Source organism: Phyllobates terribilis, unplaced genomic scaffold (assembly GCF_046119375.1).
Source record: "Phyllobates terribilis strain yellow unplaced genomic scaffold, ASM4611937v1 Scaffold_13__5_contigs__length_258822181, whole genome shotgun sequence".
Classification (NCBI taxonomy): domain Eukaryota; kingdom Metazoa; phylum Chordata; class Amphibia; order Anura; family Dendrobatidae; genus Phyllobates; species Phyllobates terribilis.
This window is the reverse complement of record NW_027362773.1, coordinates 156,165,295-156,192,687: the sequence shown is the minus strand read 5'-3', so window position 1 is coordinate 156,192,687 and position 27,393 is coordinate 156,165,295. Positions and strand designations below refer to the sequence as shown.

Below are 27,393 nucleotides of genomic sequence, written 5' to 3'. Positions count from 1 at the left end.
TTGCTTTGGGCTTAAAACTGCAAATCTGCACAATCCCAGACGTTTTCTGTTAAATTGAACGTCGATCACATTCTCAGTCCCTTCACATTGCAATCTCTGATGTATTCAAGTAACCTTGTTCCTTCCCTTCTCTATAAAGTGTAAAAAAAAAAAACATTAATTCAAGAGCGTTGGCAACTTGGTATCATTTTTATTGAATCCAAAAAAAAAAAAAGAACATTATTTTGTCTGCAATCAGAGCCACAATCTTAGTGCAATATGATATTTATTTCTTACAGTAATTTGGTTGCCATACAATAGTATTGAGGATTTGGAAAAAAAAAGTGCAATTACAGTAGCTTGAATTATTCTTATTCTTTTTTTTTTTTTTTTTTTTCAAATTTGTTCTTGATCATTGGAATTAAAAGCACAAAAAATACAGCAACATTAACAATGTGAACACAGGCGGTAACACAAACTAGAGAAACAGACGCACTTTAAAGAAAGTGTGTGTGGGGGGGCGGCATCTGTGCTAAGTGTAGGCTCTGATATGGTCTAATCCAAATTAAAAATTCGTGTTCCGCAGATTTCCCAAAACTTAATTTAATGAAACAAGTTATCACAGGGCGAAATGCAAAAAAAAAAAAAAAAAAGAAAAAAAGACCCCTGTGATGTAGTTAAACAGTCACACCTAGTCATTTGTATAATGTAACAAAATAATCCAAGGAGAATCACAGAATTTCTCCATCACCGGCAGCTGTGCAAGTTTTACACAATTTACAAGATAATTTTTTTTTTTTTTTGTAAAGTTTTGGTGTTGTATACACAGGAATTACATAAACTAGATATGTCAAGAAAAAAAGTCTCTTAAATTACACTATTTAACAAAAAGTTCTAACCTAAAACTCCCCCAGCGACTGCTCGCGTGATTCAGGATCTTCATGTGTAGGGTTTTCTCGTACAGTAAGGGGGGCCCGGTGGTCTCTGGCAGCATGGCTCACACCTTGCCGTACTGATATACTAAATATATTTATGATAACTCTTTTTTGTAAATTTTTTTCTTAATAGCAAATATGGACGATCACCTTTTACGCCCCATACATCCTTCCATAAGACACCATGTAAAAATAGACTATATATTTAGCTCTTTAAATCGTGTTTCTATTAAATACAAGTTTGTTAGGTGCTTATGGGGGAAAAAAAAACAAAAACACATATTCAAAGCTAAAAAAAACAAAACAAAAACACATCCCTTCAAGGGTCTTTGCTATTCAAACATTGATCCATCACCTACACACAGTGAAGCAGACTTGTTACGGGGGCTTCGCTGTACCCTTTACAGTCGCTGGAAATCCTGAACTGATCCAAAAGTCTTTCTCTAGGACACGACCCACGTGACGTTGGCGCGATCTCTGACGCCTAAAGGGGAAGCCTAGCTGCTCTCGCTGTGTGTAGGCGACGGATTCACTAGAATCCAATGTGAAGGCAAATATTTCAATCTTAATGTCTTCCGTAGTCATCTCTTTCCACAATGATGACCTAACGCAAGCACATATCAATAACTGGCACGTCAGAGAGGTAATACCATATTCATTCTATACAAAAAAATAAAATAACACGGCCTTTCTCATATCTATCTTCTGAAGCTATCACCAAGTGGAAGACAACGATGGCTGCAAAATCATTTCTACACTTTGTAACAAGGTTGAGAAGTTCCACTATGTAACCATGGACCAAGAGAAAAAAAAAAAAGAACCCAAAAGCTTAAGTTTGTGGTTTGATTCATTTTTGTAGGTAGTCTTGCCCCAGCTGAAAAGAAAAACCCCCTAAAACTGAAAAACAACCAAAAACTGTCTCAAGTAAAACACCTTTTTGCTTGTTTTGTTTTTTTTTTGTATTTTTTTTACTTTATTACAATGATAAATTTCAACTTTGATACAAATTAGTACCTGCAAAATAATACCACGTAAGATCTACAACCCCCTTCCAGTCTCAGAGTAGCCCGCAGTAGAGGGGGTGGGAGAGGCGAAGTAGGGTCACCTAGCCGGAAAAAAACAAAACAAAAACCTGCAGAGGGGTGGGGGAGGCGAAGTAGGGTCACCTAGCCGGAAAAAAACAAAACAAAAACCTGCAGAGGGGTGGGGGAGGCGAAGTAGGGTCACCTAGCCGGAAAAAAACAAAACAAAAACCTGCAGAGGGGTGGGGGAGGCGAAGTAGGGTCACCTAGCCGGAAAAAAACAAAACAAAAACCTGCAGAGGGGTGGGGGAGGCGAAGTAGGGTCACCTAGCCGGAAAAAAACAAAACAAAAACCTGCAGAGGGGTGGGGGAGGCGAAGTAGGGTCACCTAGCCGGAAAAAAACAAAACAAAAACCTGCAGAGGGGTGGGGGAGGCGAAGTAGGGTCACCTAGCCGGAAAAAAACAAAACAAAAACCTGCAGAGGGGTGGGGGAGGCGAAGTAGGGTCACCTAGCCGGAAAAAACAAAACAAAAACCTGCAGAGGGGTGGGGGAGGCGAAGTAGGGTCACCTAGCCGGAAAAAAACAAAACAAAAACCTGCAGAGGGGTGGGGGAGGCGAAGTAGGGTCACCTAGCCGGAAAAAACAAAACAAAAACCTGCAGAGGCCTCCCTGACGCTGAACGAGGGGGATACATGACTTGATTCCATTAGGGGTTGGAGTTAATTTCTTCTCATGTTTTCAGTAATCGCTGCATTATCCATACCCACTCTTCTGAAGAAAGATTTGTTCTTCTGCAAAGAAGTTCTATAAAGGTAGAAAATACAACTCAGCTCAGCTGGTTCAGATGCATTCAAATGAGGTGGATTTTTTTTTTCTTTCGTTTTTTTTTTTTTTTTTTTTTAAAAAAGGTTGTTCTAATGTTTTTTGCTTTTATTTTCTAAATATTTTATTCCACAGAAATAGAATTATTAAATCACAAAAGTTTTTTGTTTTTTTTTCTCCTCTTTTTCTTTCAACAACTAAAGTGGCACGAAGGCTGCCCAGTAGACCAGCCACTTATCTCCTTAAAATATTGTGCTTATAAATTATCTGTACATCTATTTAAACTTGCAGTAAAGAAAGATATTTTTTTTCAATTAAGATTTTTTTTTAATATTGTTGTAAAGGGCCCCGTTAAGAATTTTTTTTTTAAATAGAATGGGAAAGAAAAAATGAAGAGGCAACAAAAGATACTTCTATCTGTCCAAGAGTTGCTTTAATGCTCGTTCTATGTTCATTCGATGCCCTACTCTCGTCACCCCAAGGTCTATCAAATCTTCTTTTTGGAGGCTTGGTAGATGGGTCCCATCAATTTCATTGTCCATAAACATCTCTCTGTGTTCTCCGAGGTGTAGACTTTCCAGCCAGTCGGCTACATCTTGTTTAGTCCACATGTGGACAGGCTTTGCTGAAAAAGGCTTATTGGAAATTGGCTGTTGTAAAATCGATGGGGAGGGGGACCTGCTTCTCCCCATGTTCATCCCAAAAAGATCCCCTGTAGGGGGCGGAGTGGGCAGAATAAAGACATCAGAAATGGAGGCAGGTGGCGCAGAAAGGGGACCAGGTTTGATATCTCTGGCGATCTCGGCAGGCGATACCACAGGGCTGGGGGCTCGTCTCATCCCGGAAATCCTGCCATCGAATTCAGGGGTCCTGTTCTGCAGGGTAAATGGCTGGTTGGCTCCAGGACGGACAGTGAAAGTGACTGTGGTATTTCTGTTACCTGAGACAGTACTCAATACATCTGTGCCCCTATGGAGAGAGAACCAAGACATTAGGGAGATATTCAGCTCATTGCTCTGTCTACAAGATGATCATAAAAAGGAAACCAAACATGGACAAGTAGTAGATGATCTAAACAGGGACGAAACAGAACACTAGTGTTACTATATAAATGCAATGCCACTGTTCTCTGTATGATTTTTTTTAGATCTGATGTTCATTAGATATTTCTGATAATTACTCAAACCGACATTATAATCTTTATCGCTGTCTGTGCTTTGTCTGTCAAAGAACTCAGAATCCCCCCATCATAAACTGGGGATGATCTTCCAAGTACCCCGTCCGTCCATTGTATAGTTCTTTGCTTGTACCTTGTTACTGTACGCTGTGGAGACCGTCCCATGACTGTAAATGGGAGCCGCAGCTCCAGGTCCAGTCACTACAATAAGCACAGTGAGGTGCCTAAACCATGAAGGGGATTGCCTGCAGCTCCAGTCAGCTAGTCACTGAGCTGATAATTGCCTTTTGTTTAAAACGGTTGCCTTCTTGACTTATTTTTTTTATTTAATTGCCTGAAATTTGGGCTTACAGTCATTTTTTGCAATTAGATTTAACTAGAAATTTTAGACCGTTTGCCTTCTACAGCCTCTGTGCTGTACTGTCTACTGCTGACTGCAGAATGAGTTAACTGAGAATCGATCAGTGAGCTCACTCTCACAGCCAGTTTGTAGCTGGATCTGTCTTTTTCTGAGCTCCTTTTAATTGATATACACGGACCACATGAAAAATGAATGTTTAGGGAAACAGAGCCTTAATGAAACATAATTGCAAAAATGATTTTTAGCCCAAAATACGTGCATAAAAATTAGTCTGCAAAGGTAGATAAAGCCCCTATTAACTCCTTAGTGAATAGGGTGTATCACAGTGATTAAAAGTAACCAATAAGAAAAATTCCCTATTGTTGCTAGGTACTGGCCGGCAGATCTCGGTGGGCGCATTGTGCATGCACCAGCCATTTTTTTTTTACAAAAAGATGGCGCCGGGGGACGGAGAAGGAGGGACTGGGGAATGGTAGAAGTACCGAGGAGGGGATGGGGGCTCGGGGGACATAATCTCTCTCTCCTCTGAAATATATATCATACCCGTAGACAGAGAAATCATTGTAACAGCCAGCACAGTTTATTTTTTCGCGCTGATCACGTGACTGGGGGATTGTTGGCTTTTTACTTTTGATTCAATGTTTAGTAATACTTCATACCAAAATGGAGTCTTTTGGCCAGTGCCCCTTGTAGTTTACTATGAGATCCAGTATATTTCTCCTGGAGGGATCGTCTCATAAAGTCTAAGCACAGTGGAAAGCAAAAGCCGTATAGTGAAGGACATCCACCATGTAACTGCCCGACAGAGCTTTCTGCATGTAAATATTTCATGCCACGCTTTACTACTGTGTTATAGCTGGTGCATTATTAATGGAGCCCCGCGTGTCCCCACAGACATCTGTGTCACTTCAGCTGTTCATCATCCCCTCCTAATTTCTATTACAGGTAAAAATACAATCCCCCAATCCCTGGTTGTCCATAAAGTGCCAAGATTACACTTTATTTGGGTCATATAGGGGAAATTTTTTTTTTTTTCCCCCCATTTCTGAAATCACCAAAATCGGAAGCTTTGGGGCTTTTAATGGGCTGGATTCCCACATACAGTTTTTACTCTCAATTTCCATTCCTTTACCATCTACCTTAGTTCAGAAACTACAGCAAATAGGCTCTTAGAAGAATTTTAGGGACTTTCTCACAGCAGAAAATCAGCAAATGACAGTGTCAAATTTACTGCATTTCAAAGGGGGAAATCAGTGGTGGTATCTGCAGAGTACGGTGAGCGATCACATTGTGTGAGGAGGCTAGAAAGCCACAATGCTGCAACACACGGGAGATTCTCTGACGCCATTCTGTGGTGGATAATGCGCTGCGTATATGGCCTGAAGGAAACCATCCTTACACTTTCCTTCCTTCTGGAGGCGCTATAGTATTGGGGTTGTGTGCTACAGTGTAAAGCAGGGTGTAGAGTGCAGAACTGTGTAAATACTGACTTGCATGGCTGCCACCAGGAATTTCAGGACCCCATACTGGCAAAATTTGTCCTGTTGAGACTCCTGCTCCGCCTCCACCCCCACTCTTGGAAAAACTCCACTTCTGCACCACGTCCTCACCAATCACACATTACCAGTTCCCATCGATAATAAAGTGATTTCTGAAAAGGGATCTTTTCTGGATGTGCCAGTCTATTAGAAAAGCAGTTTGTTTATATTATGATATATAAGGGGTGACACAAACTGATTGGGCATGTGTGCAGCCGCTCGATTGTAAGGTCCAGCTCACACAGCAGATTTTCAAGCAGAATTTTGGTGCGAACAGGTCCTTTTTCTCAGCACAGCTGCGGCTAAAACCCACCGTTCCACAATCCTCATCGATGTCTCCCATAGAGATGAGTCGGAGGCATGAAGGAAGCGGCCGCCGTGGATATTCGGCAGAATGTTGGCAAGGCAATCCGAGGCAAACTTCTGCTTGAAGATCCGCTATGTGAACTGGACCTAATAATTATCCCATAAGTTGTGTATATGGGATAAGTATTGGGTCACTAGAATATCCCCTTTAAGACAGACAGCTGTACCTTAGGCTATGTGCGCACGTTCAGGATTTGAAGCAGAAATTTCCTGAGCGTTTCTGCATCTCCTTGGCAGGGAAAAAGCTGCGGAAAAACCGTGTGGTTTTGTTGCGTTTTTAGAAGCGTTTTTGTACATCAATGAATGCTTTTGGAGCTAAATAAAGTTATTTGGTGGGACATTGCTTAAACCCTTCGATTACCGTCAGAACTCGGGTAAGAATATTGGTTAATTTAAATTATTAAAGATTGTGTCTGTTGTATTTCAAATAAATTGTTTACTCTGTGTCTGTGTTTATTTACTCTTTACTTTAATTAGGGTTGGTGATGAAAGGTTCTGATTGACAGCTTTTCATCACCACACAAAAGGGCTAGGTGTTAGCTAATCCCATACACCCAATCTCATTAGCATTTCCATTCATGTAATTTATGCAGGAGCTGTGAGCTGCTATTTTTAGCCTAGGAAGTTGCCATTTGCAAACATGATCCCTGGCCATTATTAACAGCTCACAGCTGTTTCGTTAGCCACTACGTCCCCCCGATCAGCACTCAGCAGCGCTTTGGACGCAGTGTATTTTTGCTGCGTCCAAAACGCAGTGTTCTTTCGTTGTCAGTACATGTGAATCCACCGCATATAATGACACTTCAATCCGTCAAAATCTGCAGTGGAGACTAGCGTGTCCGCTGCAGAAATTGACATGCTGATAGCGAGTTTGGGTACGACGCTATGATAAGCCGCTGCAGGTTTGACGCTGCGTGTTTATACAGCGTCATACCCGCAGCGTCCAGATGTTACAGCATAGTGGATGGGATCTCTAGAAATCCCATGTACAGTATGTGAACATCTGAGGCTGCGGACCACCCGTATACACTAACATGCGGCGCATCTTTCAGGACCGCAGCATGTCAAATTCTCTTGCGGAGTCGCTAGTCTCCGCAACATAAATTTGACCACTAGAATGTATTGAATGCGTTAAATCCGCATGGTTCAGTGAACACATGTGGATTTACCTGCGTTCAATAGTACGCAACGTTTTGTACGCAGCAAAAAGTGTGTCCAAAGCGCTGCTATGAAAAAAAAAAATGCCGTGGGCTCCTGCATCATTTTTATAACCAGCAGAGAGAAAGCCAACTGCTGGGGGCTGATATTAATAGCCGGGGAAGGGGTCATTAGCCAAAAATGTTCCCTGGCTATTAATATCAGCCCACAGCTGTTTGTTTAGCCTTTACTGGCTAGATTACTGCATAGTAAAGTTATCGCCGCCTTTTCAATAAAAGACACGGCCAGAATAATGGAATAAAAAGCACATAGTTTTAATTTTTTTTTTTATTGTACTCTGTCCGCCCTCGATCTTCTGAAAAAAAAAGTAAAAAACTAAAAACAAACAACCATATTCCTCACCTGTCCGCCATCACGACGTAGTCCACGATTGCCGCCAACGATTGTCCCTCGGCGATCCAGGTCACTTCTACAGCAATGACATCACCAATCACTGATGTCACTGCTATAGAAGACAGCAATGTACACTGACAAGGAGTGTAAAATCACTCCTGCCAGTGTACATTGCTGCTGCAGAAGTGAGGTCACTGGGGTTGATCAGCCCTGGTGAGCTCACCACCATGGGAACATTCTTCAGAATGTTCCCATGGTGAGGTCACGTGAGCGATCAGCCGACTGCTCACGTGACCGCGGGTCCTGGCAGCGCAGTACACTGCTGGGAGAGAGCGCGCTGGCCGCCGGGAGGAGAACATCGCCAGGGACCAGGATGACATCGGGGAGGAGGGGTGGGTGCCGGACAGGTGAGTTTAGTGTTTTGTTTTTTTTTAACCACCGCAGGCATGCCGGCTTGGCTGAGGAGAACTACTGCTCCCCCAGCCGCGCCGCTCTCGCTGTTATCAGTGGCAGCGGTGGTCTGATGAGAGGAGTAGTAGTCCTCCTCTCCAGACCTGGGTACCGCCAGCACCACGTTCCCGCCGCGAATTCGCGCCCATTGGGTTTAATTGAAATGCAGCAAATCCGCAGGTATAATTCTAAATAAATATTTAATATTAATTATTATTATACTGCAGTTCAATTCAAGTCAATGGGCGCGAATTCACGGAGGAAACGCCCGAACAATGGACACGTTGCGTTTTTTTCCGCAATGGTAATCCTGAGCGGAAATTTCCGCATCATGTGCACAGAACATCAGGATTACCATTGCAATAGCTGGCAGAGCGTTTTTGATGCGTTTCCGCGCAGGAAAACCGCCGCGAAAACGCATCAAAAACGCTACATGTGCACTTTACCTTACTGCAGGCAGGCACGCAGGCAGCAGGGTTGAACTTAGTAGTTTGCAGGCAGCAGACAGAGATGGCCTCCAACTTCACACTGCACAAGCAGGGAGGGGGGCACAAGAAGAGTAGAGGGCGGTCGGATGGGGGAAAGGAAGGTCAGACAAGCGAGTGGGCTGGCGATTGCACCTCATCACTTTCAGGCCCTCAACTCCCGCATATAATGTGGCGCAAGAGCCCGGGGTGCTCTGGAAACGTCTGACGTCACTGATGTCAGATGCGGCCTGCCCCCCCTTGTAGCCACTGCTTAATAAAGCAAAGGAAAGTAATTAGCCCGGGCCCCAGTGTGCAACACAATGTGCCAGGCCGTTTATACAGTGGCTTGGCTGTGCTGCCTCAGCGTGTATCATCCAGTCTGGGCCCTCCCAATTTGCTTCTGCTCACCGGGCCCCATACACCAGTAATGGCAGTAATGATGGCAGCCCTGCTGACTTGTGACCAATATGAGATCTGGAAGATGTGAAATGTCATTTTTTTTTCTTAAAATTTATAAAAATCAAAATACTTTTAGTCCTCAAAATAATCCAGCATTCCTCCCTTAGTATTGAGCTTTTGTATCTGATCATAGACGCCCTGGAAGTTGCTCTATACGGCCACTCCCATTTAAATTTTTTTTTGTGTCTGTCTTGCTTGCATTCTTCCAAATAACCACAAGGTGGCGATAGAGCACAAAGACAAACTCATCCAGGATGAATGACATATGACCGCTCTGTGGCTACATAACTATGGGAACCCAGACCCTCCCCATGTGTCACATCTGTTGTGTTGGTACTAACAGGACTCGTTTATCATCAGCTCCAGAGACTCTGGATTGTTACAGCAACTTTGAGTAAACGCTCCAATCCTCTCCATGATACAAATATAAAAATATCTTATTTCAGGGCAGCGCCACAACATTTTAGATTTTTTACTGTGGCTTCCGAAAATATTCACCCCCTTGGCTTTTTACCTACTTTGCTATATTAAAACCTGTGTGTAAATATTTGTGTGTGATGCATCAGCACAAAATAGTCCAAGTTGGTGAAGTGAGAAAAATATAGGTATAAATTAAATGTATGGGATAAAATAACTAAATATTGTCATGTGCATACGTATTCACCCCTTTTGCTATGAAGCCCCTAAAAAATTGTGGTGCAAGCAGTTCCCTTCATCAGTCCCATGCTTAGTGACAGGATGTCCCCCTATGTGCAATCTAATGTCACGTGTCTGTCACTATATACACTTTACCTTTTCTGAAAGGCCACAGAGGCTGCAACACCATTAACAAGATGCACCACTAACCAAACAACACCATGAAGACCAAGGAGATCTCCAGACAACACCATGAAGACCAAGGAGATCTCCAGACAACACCATGAAGACCAAGGAGATCTCCAGACAACACCATGAAGACCAAGGAGATCTCCAGACAACACCATGAAGACCAAGGAGATCTCCAAACAACACCATGAAGACCAAGGAGATCTCCAGACAACACCATGAAGACCAAGGAGATCTCCAAACAAGTCAGGGACAACGTTGTTGAGAAGTACAAGTCAGGGTTGGGTTATAAAAAAAAATATCCCAATCTCTCATGATTTCCCAGAGCACCATCAAATAATTATCATGAAATGGAAAGAACATGGTACCACAACAAACCTCCCGAGAGACCACCTACCGAAACTCTAAGCCCGGGCAAGGAGGGCATTAATCAGAGAGGCAGCACAGAGACCTAAGGTAACCCTAAAGGCGCTGCAGATTTCCCAAGCAGATACTGGAGTATCTGTCCATACCACCACAATAAGCCGTACACTCCATAGAGGAGGCCTTTATGGAAGAGTGATCAGAAAAAAGCCTTCATTTACACACAAAAATTGTAAGGCTCGTTTTGTGTTTGCCAAAAGACATATGGGAGGCTCCCCAAATGTGTGGAGGAAGGTGCTGTGGTCAGATGAAACCAAAATTGAACTTTTTGGCCACCAAGGTAAATGCTATGCCTGGCACCAAACCAACATAGCTCATCACCCCAAGAACACCATCCCCACAGTGAAGCATGGTGGTAGCAGCATCATGCTGTGGGATGTTTTTCAGCAGCAGGGACAGGGAAATTGGTCAGAATCGAGGGAAAGATGGATGGTGCAAAATACAGGGATATTCTTGAGCAAAACCTGTTTCAGTCTGTCAGTGATTTGAGACTGGGATGGAGGATCACCTTCCAACAAGACATACAAAGCATACTGCTAAAGCAACACCGGAGTGGTATAAAGGGAAACGTGGAAATGTTCTGGAGTGGCCGAGTCACAGCCCAGACCTTAATCCAATGGAGAATCTGTGGTCATACATGAAGATTTCTGTTCACTAGAGGAAACCATCAAACTTGATGCAGCTGGAGCAGTTTTGCCTTGAGGAATAGGCAAAAATCCCAGTGGCAAAATGTGGAAAGCTCATAGAGATTTATCCAAAGTGACTTGCAGCTGTAATTGCCACAAAATGAGGCTCTACAAAATACTGACTTTAGGGGGGTGAATAGTTATGCACACTGAAGTTTTCAGTTAATTTGTCCTATTCGTTGTTAGCTTCACAATAAAAAGAAAACCAAATGTTCACAGTTATCGGCATGTTCTTTACATGAACTGATGCAAACCTGCAACAAAAAAAACTGCGAAATTCCAGGTTGTGAAGTAGTAAAACACGAAAAATGTCAAGGGGGGTGATCTACATTTACATTATGTGTCTATATAAATAGTTGCATCACTGTGCACACACATTACTTATACTGTACTGATCCTGAGTTACATCCTGTATTATACCCCAGAGCTGCACTCACTATTCTGCTGGTGCAGTCACTGTACATACATTACATTACTGATCCTGAGTTACATCCTGTATTATACTCCAGAGCTACACTCACTATTCTGCTGGTGCAGTCACTGTGTCCATACATTACATTACTGATCCTGAGTTACATCCTGTATTATACCCCAGAGCTGCACTCACTATTCTGCTGGTGCAGTCACTGTGTACATACATTACATTACTGATCCTGAGTTACATCCTGTATTCTACTCCAGAGCTGCACTCACTATTCTGCTGGTGCAGTCACTGTGTACATACATTACATTACTGATCCTGAGTTACATCCTGTATTATACTCCAGAGCTGCACTCACTATTCTGCTGGTGCAGTCACTGTGTACATACATTACATTACTGATCCTGAGTTACATCCTGTATTATACTCCAGAGCTGCACTCACTATTCTGCTGGTGCAGTCACTGTGTACATACATTACATTACTGATCCTGAGTTACATCCTGTATTATACCCCAGAGCTGCACTCACTATTCTGCTGGTGCAGTCACTGTGTACATACATTACATTACTGATCCTGAGTTACATCCTGTATTATACTCCAGAGCTGCACTCACTATTCTGCTGGTGCAGTCACTGTGTACATACATTACATTACTGATCCTGTGTTACATCCTGTATTATACTCCAGAGCTGTACTCACTATTCTGCTGGTGCAGTCACTGTGTACATACATTACATTACTGATCCTGAGTTATATCTTGTATTATACTCCAGAGCTGCACTCACTATTCTGCTGGTGCAGTCACTGTGTACATACATTACATTACTGATACATTACTGATCCTGAGTTACCTCCTGTATTATACTCCAGAGCTGCACTCACTATTCTGCTGGTGGCATCACTATGTACATACATTACATTACTGATCCTGAGTTACATCCTGTATTATACTCCAGAGCTGCACTCACTATTCTGCTGGTGCAGTCACTATGTACATACATTACATTACTGATCCTGTACTGATCCTGAGTTACATCCTGTATTATACCCCAGAGCTGCACTCACTATTCTGCTGGTGCAGTCACTGTGTACATACATTACATTACTGATCCTGAGTTACCTCCTGTATTATACTCCAGAGCTGCACTCACTATTCTGCTGGTGCAGTCACTGTGTACATACATTACATTACTCATCCTGTGTTACATCCTGTATTATACTCCAGAGCTGCACTCACTATTCTGCTGGTGCAGTCACTGTGTACATACATTACATTACTGATCCTGAGTTACCTCCTGTATTATACTCCAGAGCTGCGCTCACTATTCTGCTGGTGCAGTCACTGTGTACATACATTACATTACTGATCCTGAGTTACCTCCTGTATTATACTCCAGAGCTGCACTCACTATTCTGCTGGTGCAGTCACTGTGTACATACATTACATTACTGATCCTGAGTTACATCCTGTATTATACTCCAGAGCTGCACTCACTATTCTGCTGGTGCAGTCACTGTGTACATACATTACATTACTGATCCTGAGTTACATCATGTATTATACCCCAGAGCTGCACTCACTATTCTGCTGGTGCAGTCACTGTGTACATACATTACATTACTGATCCTGAGTTACATCCTGTATTATACTCCAGAGCTGCACTCACTATTCTGCTGGTGCAGTCACTGTGTACATACATTACATTACTGATCCTGAGTTACCTCCTGTATTATACTCCAGAGCTGCACTCACTATTCTGCTGGTGCAGTCACTGTGTACATACATTACATTACTGATCCTGAGTTACATCCTGTATTATACTCCAGAGCTGCACTCACTATTCTGCTGGTGCAGTCACTGTGTACATACATTACATTACTGATCCTGAGTTACATCATGTATTATACCCCAGAGCTGCACTCACTATTCTGCTGGTGCAGTCACTGTGTACATACATTACATTACTGATCCTGAGTTACATCCTGTATTATACTCCAGAGCTGCACTCACTATTCTGCTGGTGCAGTCACTGTGTACATACATTACATTACTGATCCTGAGTTACATCCTGTATTATACTCCAGAGCTGCACTCACTATTCTGCTGGTGCAGTCACTGTGTACATACATTACATTACTGATCCTGAGTTACATCCTGTATTATACTCCAGAGCTGCACTCACTATTCTGCTGGTGCAGTCACTGTGTACATACATTACATTACTGATCCTGAGTTACCTCCTGTATTATACTCCAGAGCTGCACTCACTATTCTGCTGGTGCAGTCACTGTGTACATACATTACATTACTGATCCTGTACTGATCCTGAGTTACATCCTGTATTATACTTCAGAGCTGTACTCACATTATGGATTCTGTACTGATCTTGAGTTACATGCTAGGGCATATGAGGTTCTGAAGCAGCTGAGGGGGTTATTGTGAGATGACATTTTAGTATTTCTCTCTTCTCTGGGATCCATTCCAGTTCATGCTGTAGGTTTGCCATTGCTGTTGTATGAGGCCACCGTATTTCTCATTCTTTTAGCTTATATTTATTAGCGGGGCTCCCCCCATAATTTACCTGTGTACAATTATCTGCGTCCTCTTTTTTTTCTAGTAGTTTAGTTACTTACATTATCAATCATTCTGACTTTGGTGTCATGTACATTGGCTCTTCATGCGGTGACCTCCTGGTGACTATGTGGCAGAACTATAGTCAGCGCAGTGATACAGTATGCAGAAGTGTTCCCCAACTCCAGTCCTCAAGGCCCACCGCCGCCACATTGTTTTCAGGACCTCCTTAGTATTGCACAGGAGATGGAATTATTACCTGTGAAATGCTAAGGAAATCCTGATCTGTCGTGGTCCTTAAAGAATGCAATTGGGGGCACACTGGTATAAAGCATTGTTATAGGGCAGTGGAAGAAGGTTTTACAGTACCGCAGACTCCCAATACACAACGCAGCTAGGCTGGAGCCGCCGGTAAATGCCGAACTGAGCAGGATGAGGAGGCTTGTAAGGATCTATAGAGGTTGGTATCATGTGTCTAGAGTATTGTAGCCGTCGCTGTTTTCATCATTCTATATCCACGTTATAAATCACCATATAATTCTGCCATGAGGATGCAGACCACTCAGGTATCATCAGCCCCTCTGGCTCAGAAAAGGTTGTTAAAAGTTTAATGTAAATGATTTGGAGCCTGTGAAGTCTTTAGAGAAGATTTCCCGGAGAAAAGAATCAGCCTCGGCACAGATCTGGGTTTTGATGTTTTTCTCTTTATTTTTTTTTTTTTAGTTTAGTTTTCTACATTTTATTTTTAAGGCAATTAGTGAATTTGCATATCAAAACATAGAGGCCGATAACATCTTTAAGTCTCTCAGTATCTGAGGGCTTCTGACGGTTCAGCTGGGGACATGACATTAGCCCTGGGATTACAGGGGGACCTCCTATAATTGGAGCGGTTATATCAGATGAATTAGTATGGGGTTTAGCGTCATGTCTAGAAATGCTACCTGGATATTGCTGAGGCTATGCACTAAGGAACAGAGAAAGTTCAAGATACTTGGTTTACTGGGAAGTCATCTCGTCCCTTTCCTACTGAACAGGGTTTCCAGCGCTGCTCGCTTCTACATTGGGAGGCGAGTGGCCCTGATGTAATAATCTCTGCATAAACCGACCTGTTAGGGGTAATTGCTTTGACTTCTGGAATTAGGATGCTTTTACCTGATTTGTAAGGGTAAGGCCAGATAGGGGGCGGCAGTGCTATAAGTGCAAAGTAAAACCGCTGCTACTTGTCACTGAGGCAGTGTCAATGCCGTCACGACTGGCTTAACGCTAAGAGGTAAATTCATGTAGTCTGTTGTGTTATACGTCAGTCTTGATCCAAAAGTCTGTGGTAGTAAATCTGCCAAAAATCATTAATGGGGTTGTCCATGCTTGGGGCAAATGTCTGCAGTGATGCTGTGTGACTGCCAAACTGTGACAATAGTGTGCAAATCACATACGTGTGGTCACGCGAGCGCCCACTCACATCACAAAAATCGCAACATCACACATTGTCACTTCAGACTTTTGTCCCAAGATTGGACAACCCCTTGAAGAGGAGCGCACCATTTAAAGAATTTGCTGCATCTTCACAGCTGCTTGTTCGCCCAAAGTCAGAAAACCTAGACCATTTTCTGCTATAGTTGATGCAACTTTCTGTGGGATATTATAGTGAAACTGTTGGGCCACGTCCCTGCCGCTAAGCTCCACACACTTCTCAGAAAAGTGCTGGACGTAAAAATGCCAAAAACTGCAAACTTCTTGCACAACTTCATGTTCCAGTATAACTTCACAAATGCAAATGCTAGACCTGGGCCTGACGGCTCGCTGCTGCTGGTTATAGGTAAGGGGACATTCAATAACATGCAGAAGTATATGGGAATTCAGCGCAGCATGATTATCACCGAGCTCTAAGGCTTAGAGTATCGAGGTGCCGTTCTCTTCTGTGGCATCAGGGGCTCAGTAGCGACCTCTCCCTATACATTTGTTATAGCTGCACCACCCTAAACCAGCCAAATCCCTTGGTAAAACTGAGTTTTTATCGGCTATACCAATCCAGGCTGTGTGAGTGCCAATATTTCCATGCAGCCGATGTCCGGTTACTTCTCCCTGGTAATGTTACACTTGAATGAACATTTTCCTTGTTCTCTTACACTTCCACTAACCCAAAAATGAAACCCAGAGCTAGATATGCACGGGGTGACCAATGGCGATGGGAATAGCATATAGAAAGCTGTTACTGTACCTTGTGCCGAGACTTGGGAGTTTCATTCCAGTGGGTGAATCTAATCCTTCCCCCGGCTTTGTGGCCTTCTCTCTGTTCATTTGTTGCAATATGGAATTTAATTCGCTAATGACATTGGCTTTGGGACTTGGCATGACTAGACTCCTCACGTCTGGGGCATCGCCCCATAACTTGGAGGTCCTTAGATATCCAGCTTTCGATAAACTGGGCTGCATCCCGAGCGGGGGAGGAGGCGGAGCGGGGGGAGGGATAACAAAAGTGTCCATGTTTTCTTCCAGGACGGCGTCCTTATAAAGTGCATTGCTTTTGTTGATTATGGGCTTCACTTTTGGCTTCGGAGGTACTGGGGGCTTGTCCACTAGAAATGCTTGCCCATCTGCATAGACTGTACATGTGTCCAAATTTTCACCCCCCTCTGAGGATAACGTAGATATGCTGGAGACAGTGGAAATAGTGCTAGTTGTCTCTAAGTGATGGTCGCTGCCACTGCGGCTGTCCACCTCCTCGATCCCAGAGTCTGTGACGTTATCAAAACTTTCTGGGTGTTGCATGTACGAGGCAGGCAGGCAGTTCGACAGAGCCCCAGGCTTTTTACTTTCTAGAGAAATAGAGGCAACATTGGGATGATACGAACCAGGGGGAAAGGTGCCATTCTTCCTCTGCATCAACAAGTCTGCCAGTGTAGCTGCTGGCATTGCAGAGACATCCTCAGGAATATCAAAACTGTTGGCAAATTCGAGAGGAGGCGGCAGTGGCTCAGTGAAAATAAAGTCCTCATCGACGTCTATTGAGGCAAAAGGTGGAGGAGGGATGCGGAACGGTAGGATGACCGGTTCATCCACAGAGCAGACGGAAACAATGGCTTTATTGGGGGGCGCTGGCGAGCTGGCATCGCTTGTTTTGGGTAATGCGTTCTCTACATTATCATTGGGCTCGGCTGCTGGAGTTGCTGTAGTCGGATTCTCCGGAGAAGCTTCTTTTTCTACGTCTTCGTTGTCATTAAGTAGATTGTCTGCTTTGGAGGCGTCTACCGTATGTACCATGAGCAATCCGGCGGTCTTCTGCTGTGAGGTGTCCATAATGTTGATCAGCATGTTCTTTTTCTCTTCGTGACTTTTTTCTTCCTTCACCGGTTCTGTGTCATGTTTATTTTCGGTCTCCTGTCTTTTTAAGACCCCTCGTTGATTTTGCTTATTGGTACTGCTGGCTGCAGCGGGAAATGAACTTTCTGCATTGGGGCGAAGCTTTGTATCGATGAAAAGAGGCTTATTGAGATCGGACTTGTCTACTTCCGTGGGACTAGGACTGGGTTGAACTTGCTCTTTCATTGCTCTGTCTCTAGCCGCTAATGCCAGTGCCAGCGGTGAATTAGGATCTAGTAACTTCCCTGTCACTGGATGCATGTAATTTCCAGAAACATTTATCCCTTTAGTTGTGTTGTTTTCATGTCCCTTTCCTTTTCCTGATCGCACATTGTTTGCATCCCCGTGGTTTCCGAATGCATTAGCCGTTCGGCTTAAAATTAGCGAGGACGGACCTACAAATTGCTTAAAGCTCTCCTCATTACAGAACATGCCCTCGTCGATGGACTTGGAGTGCCGTAACCTGGGACTGGGCGTTGGTCCCACACTTTCATCTCCCAGGTCTGTAGACAAGAATGCCGGGGAGTTTCGCCTGGCCTCTAACCTTTTCTCCCTGTCCCTCACTGCTCCGGCAATGGCTGCAGCAAACGGACCGGTGACGTTGAGGGAGTCGTCTGGCCTTAGCTGTCCTTGCTGCTCTGAGGTTTGCAGGTCCGTCTCCATGCTACTTCCCTGGCTGCTCTTTCCACTGCTGCTAGTTGAAGGTTCTTTGATGATGATGGTTGGGATGGGAATGGAGCAGGTTTTCTCTGGGCTATCCTCCACATTAGACTGCTTGACCAGCATGCCCTTCCGCCTAGCGGGTTTCGCTGGCACGTATACAGCTTTATTTCCTAACTTTCCGACTTCTGAGTAAGGGTTTTCAGGTAATTGGCCTCTCTTCTTTACAAAGTTCTGTTGGGACGACATTTTAGAACTATAAAGATCTTCAGAGTCTAATGAAAACCTATCCGTCTCACGTCTGTAATACATGCCCTTGTCTCTCATTATCGTGCCCATGTTATCCGACCGCACCGCCGGCAGAGGAGACTTTGCACCTGTAATCTGGTTAAACGTAGGCTTGATGGTTCCATATCCTCTGGGAGATGGAGACTTGGGTGAATTAAATGGTGAGGGGGACGGTGGAGGCGGTGATGGCGGTAAAGTGGCTGGAGGGGGTGGAATGTCTTCTGAGGCATCGGGCATAGATAAGCTTCTTGTAAACTTTAACATTGGAGGCGCCAGAAATTGCCTTTCTTCTTCAGTTATACCTGTAACCACAAAGTGCAGAGTATAAGAGAATTATCATAGATTCATGACTACTTCCTAAACATACAGGGAAAATCTGTCATAAGGTTGGAGGATTTGTGCACTTTGTTTTCTTATGTGCTCGAATTCATCTAAAATAAGACACATAAGATAGTTGATGAGGACCCCCAACGATCATAAGAGTCCCGAGTCCCCTGTGGTCAAACATGCTGCTCCACTGAGTCTATGGGACTGATGGAGATAGCTGAGTGTAATGCTCAGCTATATCTGACAGTCCCATAGACAATGGGGTCTCAAGACCCCTCTATTCTTGTGATCTGTGGGACTCCTACCAACTGGTCAATTGTCTATCCAAAGGGTGCAATATTGATACAAGCTCTATTGTGTTAAGATCACAGTCATCATTTCCATTACGTACTGGACCAATAAGGACCTCCCGTCAACCAAAATGCCCTAAAGGGGTCTTCTAGGCTTCTTATACTGATGGCCTATCTTCTGGATCTATATCAGATCAGTGGGAATCTCAAACACTATCTCTCCCACTGATCAGCTGTTATCTATGGTGGGGCTAGATGTACATGGTGAATGGAGCTAGACCAGCACTGCGCAGTGGCCGTTCTCGGGTACTACAGCTCAGATGCTACTGAAGTGGATTAGATTCAGTACCCAAGAATGGCCACTAGTGTGCAGAGCTGTGATGTTCCAATGAACTTCTGACGACCACAGGACACAGTAACGGCTGATCAGTGAGGGACAGGTCATCAATATTGGAAGCCTGGAGAATCCCTTTTACTGCGGTTTCCTGATTTTTGGAGTTGCCCTGTATGGCTATATGGCCGGTTAACTTTTAGGTGAATTTTATTTACTGGTCCTCTGCCAAAAAACTCTATGACTCTACCTATGGCTTATATGCAGCTGCCTATAGCACTGGATCTTTGTATGTTCTGCCTGCTGCTATTATTACTTTCCATCATGGCACAGACACGCGGCTATGACCAGCAATAGAAATCGAGAGCTGAGCCTCATGCTTTACAAGCGGTGGAGACCAAACCATGGAGGTGATGCTCGTAGCAAACCCTCTGCAATCATCGAGATGTCATCTGATTGATTGCGTGGATACTATTCCTCTATACTTGTGTTTTTTTATGCATTTGATGATTTTTCGACACTATAATATAGATATATCCTGATGTTCTTGACTGTACTTCAGTCATACAGCAATCATTAAACCGTCCTGTCTCCACCTCTTTTTATACATGAGGCCCCCGCCAATCATAAAGTGATAGCATTATACTATCATCTAATAAGGCGGGAATACCCCTTTAACTTTCAGTGATTAGCGAGAAGTATAAAAGGTAGTATAAACTAGTCACAGTAACGATGGACGGCCTAAAATTAGGAGCAGAATTAATTAGCAACACCACAGTGAGCTGAAAGTTACGAATGGGATGTCGTATTTTATGAATCAAGAGAGAATATCTTTGTGTCTCGTGAAAAAAAAAAAACAGAAATATAATGAACATTTGTCATCCATTTTCCATTGACAAAGGTTCTGTTTCAAGTACTAGAAGGTTTGGTTGGACTTTTCAGTATGAGTTGTGTGTGCCGGACCCTCGATGTGAATATTGCCCATTTAATACCATTTGGGCTTTTTTTTTTCTTTATCTAAACAAGTTAAAACTTCTCTGATTAATTTCTGAATATATTTCTATAATGGTAAGAGTTGTATACACCAAGCTTAACTTTCTGGCTACTTGCAGCCACCACTAGAGGGAGCTTAGGGCTTTAGTGAATACGGCCATATAGTGAAGGTTTTATAGAAAAGTGGCTCCAATCACAAAACTCAAAACCTTTCTCGGCGCAGCGCTTTGGATCTATAAATGTCATGATTATTACAAGTAAACATTTGCTTTTAAGATTTGGCTACACAGCAACTTGTGGCCAAACAACAGAAGGTCACGATATCATGCTGCTTAAAGGGATTATCCAGGACTCCGATGTTTGGTCTCACCAATCTGAAATTGATGAGCTTGGCCATTAATCTCACAATCATGGACAATTCCTTTAAAGAGTAAGTAAACTTTTTTTTTTATTATTAAGTTATACTCAAGACATTGCAAAGTTATGAATTTTGGGCGTACACTTTATTCATTTATTTTGCTTTCCATAGTCAGAGTTGGGGAAGTCTTCTGTCGGAGTACAGGTTTGAAGACCAGAAAGGCTTAAGACAGGGAATAATACATAAACTGTTTGCTGAGCAGCAGTTAAAAGCTGTTTCTAAAGAAGCATGAACCCGACATGCGAGATATCACTACAACATGGTGTGAGGGAGAAGGAAGCAAAATAAGGTAATGATGAAATGATATAACTTTGCAATGTCTAGAAGATCAATATCGTGTGTATATATATATATATATATATATATATATATATATATATATTATATATATATATTTATGAACACATTTATATATAGATGTTCATATAAATTTGCCAATTTTGACTATTGAATGCCGGCCGAGTGCAGTCCATAGGATAGCATAGGAGTGGATGCAATTCTTCTGGATACCGGCTGTGGGTTGAACATTGCACTGCAATATGTAGGTACAATCTAAAAAAGCAAAAGAAATGCTTCTTAGAAACTTAATTAAGTCAAAAGTTTTGTGTGGCCCGTATTTGGGAAAGCTGTAGGGTAACTCTAGCGGCGTGGTAACTGCAGCCATTTTTACATGTGTTCCTACACTGGTGATATTTTTTACTTCTCTGTAATGTTTTGTACTGATTCAGTCCTTGACTAGCTGAGATGTGAGTGCTTACGCCGTTTAGTTCCCACCATCTTCTAGGCTTGAAACTATTTTCAAACTGTGACACCAAAGTCAAAGCAAAAAAAAATATAAAAAAATACACATTTTTGTTCACGTCTCAAGCAGACCACACGAGAGCAAAGAGGACACGAATGGGACAAGAATGACGTATGAGGAAAGGAATATCACAAACACAAATTTGACAAAACTTTGCCTTGTGGGTGAAATAACACGAGCGGATCCCAAAAAAATATTTAGAAAATAACTAGGTTTAAACCTATTCTTAGTAGGGTTGTGAAAAGTCTTGAATCCTACTGAAGCAGATGGATAGAGGGGTGTTCCCCCCACAGGACCACTAGTCTGGGGGGGCTCAGCCTGGCCACATTTTTCTCAATGATTCATTGATTTGAGGGTTACTATGTCTGTAATCACCAGTGTCATTGTATTAAAAGAACCTGCCATCAGGTTTTCTTGCTTTAAATGGCCACCACCATATCCTTTGCAGTCTGCAGAGATTTCGGTGTCCTCATTTCCCCCTGCAGCCCGGCAAACTAGAGGAGAAGTGACTTGTCCAGCAGCATATGCAGCTCAGATGAAGCTGTCTCACAAGATCACTGCTCAGCTGGGGTAAGACGGCTCGGTGACACAAAGGACAGTATCCCTTAGAGGCCAAGGGGATGAACGGTCAGGCTCACCGGAGACACTGGGGATGGCCTAGGCTGCCCTTGGGACAGTTTGGCATTGATTTCCATACATAACAGGATATGTATGAGATGGTGGCAGCAATTTAGACAGTTTTCCTTTAACAGGAATCCATTACCAGATTTTTGCTACCCCTTCTGAGAGCAGCATGATGTTTGGGCAGAGATCCTTATTCCACTGATTTGTAACTTACTGGGCTGTTTGCTGCGGTTTTGATTTATCTGCTGCAGATCTAGCAGAGTTCTGTATGCTGAGCTCTCTATAACCCCATCCACACCACTGAGTGGCAGCTTCCTGTGTACACTGTGCATAGGCAGAAAGCTGCCAATCTGTGGTGGGGGTGGAGTTATACAGAGCTCATGAATATGGAGGACTACATGGCAGCAGGTTTACAGGTCCTCTAGTGATAATCTCCTGCTAATAAATCAGCGATTTTATTACAACTACAGCGAGCAGCCCAGTGAGTGATACATCGCTGGAATCAGGATCCCTGCCCCTATATTATGCTGCTCTCAGATTAGATGGCAAAATCCTGGTGACAAATTCCCTCTAAGGGATGCTTTGGTGAGGGAAGGTAACAATGTGTCTCAACTCAATAAGGGGTCTCAGTGACTATTAATGTGGGAGAATGGAAGATGGCAGATGAGACGTAGCACAACTCAATAGTACGAGTAACATATAGTTGATGATTAAGTCACCCCCACCCGTCTATGTGCCGGCTGCTTACTCTGAAGATCCCAGGCTGCAGACAATCGCAGGTATCCAGGGACACAGAGATACCGTGAAAGCTCACTACCACCTGTAGCATGGGCAGAGAGCAGCGGCCTCTAGGGGGTTAACAATACCTGATCTAATGTGAATGAGCTGAACAAAGACAGGGGCTCTCTACAGATCACTGCTGGACCCTTCTATTGATCACTACGGGCCTCATTTATTAGCAGGGGCCACACGAGTCCAATACACAGGTTATTATTACAGCAACCCTTTTTGTTGAGATTTTGGGAAACCTTTTCCACTCTGTACAATCCGCACTAAGACTCCAACACCGTTTGTGGATTTCCGTCTGCAATGTGTGACTTTATGCCACGGATCTCACACTTTGCTATAGAATCTGCAATAAATCTGCAGCATTTCCATAACATAATCGGCAGCGAAATAGATATTCTACCATGGAAATATCAGCGTTCATATGTCTCTTGTACATAACCTACAGCTCCGTTCACATTTTCATCATGGCTTCTTTACTAACGCGCTCACGATCAGACTGCGCCTGGCGCACCCCGACATTGGTTGGCGCTTCCCTGCTTGACACTTTTTTCGATAATGGGAAATTCTTGCTGTATCACATATGTGGAATGATACATGGAATATGTTATCAGTCGCAGGCTATCACCACAGATAATATTACTGCGGCACATAAAGGGGTTATCATCCTATTACATGAGTAAAATTGCAATGTGCTTGTTAAAAAAAAAAAAAAAAAGCAACTTTGCAACTTACCATACTCAAGAATGAGTGATTTTTAATTCTATGGTGTACTGCTCGTTGCCTGGGTTACTGGCCACCTCTGCCATCTCAGAGTTGGCCAGTTTCCTAGTCAATGAGCGCACACCTCATGCATGCTCTATGCCTTAGCGCCGCTCCGAGGCCGACCGGATTGCTGAGTCTTGTGCTCCTCCGATGCTGTCTCTGATTGCATCATGGGAGACTGCTCAGTTCATAGCAAACTGGCCAGAACTATCTGCCCCCCCGTCCAGTCCCACAACCAGAGGAGTGCTGCGCTCCTGCAGATAGAGGATACAACCCCTTTTAAATTATGTTTTGCAGAAAATATTATTTTGAAGGGTCTCTTATATGACTGAATTCTACTATTAATCCTCAGAAATCCTACAAAATGGACCAACAAACGAGCTTTGCTTTTGTGTATATTTGCATTGCACATGGCATTCCTGGGCAAGCTGACACAATTAAGACCTATGACAAGACCTTTCCAATACAGTCGGGCAATGGTTTGGTTGTGTAAGGTTTATAATGCAGGGCGGTGAATAACGGGGCTGAAATAAAACCTGGAGTACAGAGGAGTGGGATGGGGAGTGCAGAATTAGCCCCGGTGTATGAACTCCAGTACATGGCTGTAAGCATCACTGTGTGGAAAAGATTTTGGTGATTTTAAAGAAAAAACAAACAAACAAACCACACACACATACAAGGTAATGAGAGGCGTTAATGGAACTTGCCAATAATAAACATTAATTGCAGCCTGCAAATAAAACAGCAGAACATGCAAATGAGACGGTGAGACGAATCCGAGTATAATTGCACATCCTATAGTATACTATGCTACTAACCTGACAGAGTGATTCTGCTGTCTGACAAAAGGAAATCACTTGTTAATTATGCAGAAAATCATTTTCCATTTTCGCTGCCTAGTCATGTAGCATTAGATTATACAGTATTATTTCAGCTTCAAACAGTGCGATTCATTTACTAACTGCAGATCTGATGAAAGATGGAAGGAAACCGCGACACACAGACACAACGACACAAGCAGGGGGGAGCGCGGCGCCACCCGGACACAACCTGCAACCTTCACGGCCTGGGTCCATTGACATTGATGAGCGTCTCTGGTTTCAAGGCTCTATAATTGGTCAAGCCTTGGCTTACAGGGTAGTTGCCTATAGATGGCATTAGACAGTCAGCTCTTCTGGAGAGGAGCTAATTTGCATACATTTCCCAGGAAGCATTGCCTGCAAGACTCAATGTACAAGTTAGCTCTCCGCAAGGAGAACAAGTATCTTCCAAGAGCTACAAAGGGCACAAAGGCTGTCAATGGGGTGATCATCCCCACAATTGTTTATTCAGTACGATCCCCCATAAAACAATGGATGTCCATTGATTTACATGAGTGGACTCCAATGCTTAAAAGCTCTAGGACAAATGGGGATACGACCAACGGTAATACAGTTCCCAAATAAGCCAGGGTTTCCTGCAATGGCGCCCTTGTGATCAGTAAGTCTCTCAGGGACCCTATCAGAACTAGGGAAAATCCTTTTGCTACTAATTCTGGGTATGCACCGAGGGCTAGTAATAGGGGCTGCAGAAGAAGCAGGGACACATTGGCCATGAGGCCCCTATGACATAGGCATTATTATAGGTGGGACCCATTGGAAATTTAACATTGAGGCCCAGAAGCTTCAGGTTTTGCCTCTATTATGTCATCTCCGGTACTTGGTGACAAACATGAAAACTACAGGACATTATATGGGGTTTTCCAGTTTCAGAAAAACCCTCCTCTCTGGCTGCAGTTTATTGTAAAAAACAAACTGTACTTTACTCCCCCTCCCCAGGTCCAGCACAGAGTCTCCGCTGCTGCTCCCAATGACTGTTATTGTAAGAAGCGGTTATATAATTTTGACAGCACTGTAGCCAATCAGTGGGCTCAGCAGTTTGGCATGAGAGCTGCTGAGCTCACTGACTGGCTGCAGTGCTGTCGACATGATATCAGCGCTGCAGACAATAACAGTCATCGGGAGCAGCAGCGAAGACTCACGGACGGGGGAGTAAAGAAGTTTGTTTTTTTTAACAAACAAACTGCAACTGGGAAAAGAGAAATTCCCTTTAAGCTACATTTACATTTTCTGGCCATGTGGGTTCAGTTCATGAGCGAAAGAAAAAATAAAGTTGATACAACAGGTTTTACAACTTTTGTTTATGGTATGTGGAAAGTTTTTGAGCATCTGCCCCCATCCTGACATATTGTATATAATTGTTTAGCCCCCGGTTTACAGTTATTGCCGCGGACTGTACATGTCTTGCTTTCATGCGTCTTGATTACTCTTCTGTAACTACAGACAAGCTTGTAATTTATTTTTTTTTTTTAAGACATAATTATCTCTTATCTTCTGCCTTTTAATGTTTCATATCCCGACCACCAAACCCATGAAAAGATAAACTGTATAACGGCACAAAAATCTTTATTGGACAAGACTTGAGGTAGATTTTGGATTCATGGGTCATTTTAGTCTCTATCAGATTTGCAAACTTGCAAATCCTCTTTCAGAGCAGAGCCCAGTACATTTAGTAGATAAAACACGAGATCCCCGAGCAGCGGAAACACCATCCCAGTATTATTACCCATGATATTAAGCGCAATGACGTCATGCAATGGTCGCCAAGTTGGAGCATAAAGTTAATAGAAAGGTGCACATAGAACACACAAAGCAGAACACGTCTCTTACCTATTGATTTCTGCCTTCGCATAGTGCCACGAGGTATACCCAGAAAAGGACCATGGGGGATTCCTGGAACAGTGGGCGGGATAACAGCGATACCCTGCCTATCATACATTGACTAAAACAGAATAAAATAAGAGAGAACTCATGGAGGCCCGGAAACACACATGGCATCATTACACAATTGTCACAGAGGATAAGCCGCGTGTAAATCACTGCAAATAATACAATAAACAGAACATGGCCTTTCCTGAGTGTAGATATGTCGTGTAAGTCATTGGCCAAGGCCAGGTCATACACAATGCCTCTATCTCCAGTATGTAGAATGAGCGGGCCAACAACCAGCAAAAGCCTCATGGATTACGTTCTGCAGTAAGGTGGTCCTAGACAGGTGACATGGCACAAGCCATTGGCAACAACTTTCCGTGGGATATACCATACTGAAGAAACATTTAGGTTTTCAACTTTTGGAAAACTGACGTCACTTCCTTTTGAGCCGTCATCGACAGTCAAATGAGATCTTCTCCTTTTGTGCATTTAAAGGAGAAGATTTCGGTCCATAAACTAGCGGCGATGGACAACATACAAGTCGATCGGTGTTTCTTTAATGGCTCATTCACAGGGACCGATACAAATGGTTTGTGGACAGAACGATGGGTAATACGATTATTCTGTCCTCATACCGTTCGCATATTGTTTACACGAGGCAATGAGCTCCCCATGATGATTTTTCTGCCGGCATAGACTATCATATTTTGTCGGCATATTTACAAGGACCGATAATTTGGAACAAGCCCATTAACAATTATTCGCTGATTATCAGGGCTTCACTCCATGAAGATTTTGCAACATGGAGAAAATTGCTGATAATAAGCACTTTCAGCTATTGGCCTAAATTTTGCCCCCAATCATTAAATTAGGCCACCATGGGAATATAGGTTGTGGCACTATATTTTTTACTAAACTTTAAAAAGGCAGCTGCGATTCT

At 43.3% G+C, this 27,393-nt stretch overlaps 1 protein-coding gene across 12 annotated transcripts in view; it reads right to left on the bottom strand.

Moving 5' to 3' along the window:
• Positions 1-343: 343 nt before the first annotated feature.
• SHANK2 (SH3 and multiple ankyrin repeat domains 2) overlaps positions 344-27,393 on the bottom strand; it is a 693,215-nt gene continuing 666,165 nt past the window's right edge. For 7 of the 12 annotated variants that reach the window (XM_073658796.1, XM_073658795.1, XM_073658797.1 and 4 more), the window contains 4 exons: positions 26,412-26,523; positions 24,522-24,542; positions 16,278-18,669; positions 344-3,729 (listed from right to left, as the gene is read on the bottom strand). In XM_073658796.1, the coding sequence (XP_073514897.1) occupies positions 3,174-3,729; positions 16,278-18,669; positions 24,522-24,542; positions 26,412-26,523 (3,081 nt within the window). In that variant the 3' untranslated portion in view covers positions 344-3,173. The remainder of the gene's footprint in view (positions 3,730-16,277; positions 18,670-24,521; positions 24,543-26,411; positions 26,524-27,393) is intronic. The other 5 variants (XM_073658798.1, XM_073658799.1, XM_073658801.1 and 2 more) reach the window with 2 other exon arrangements.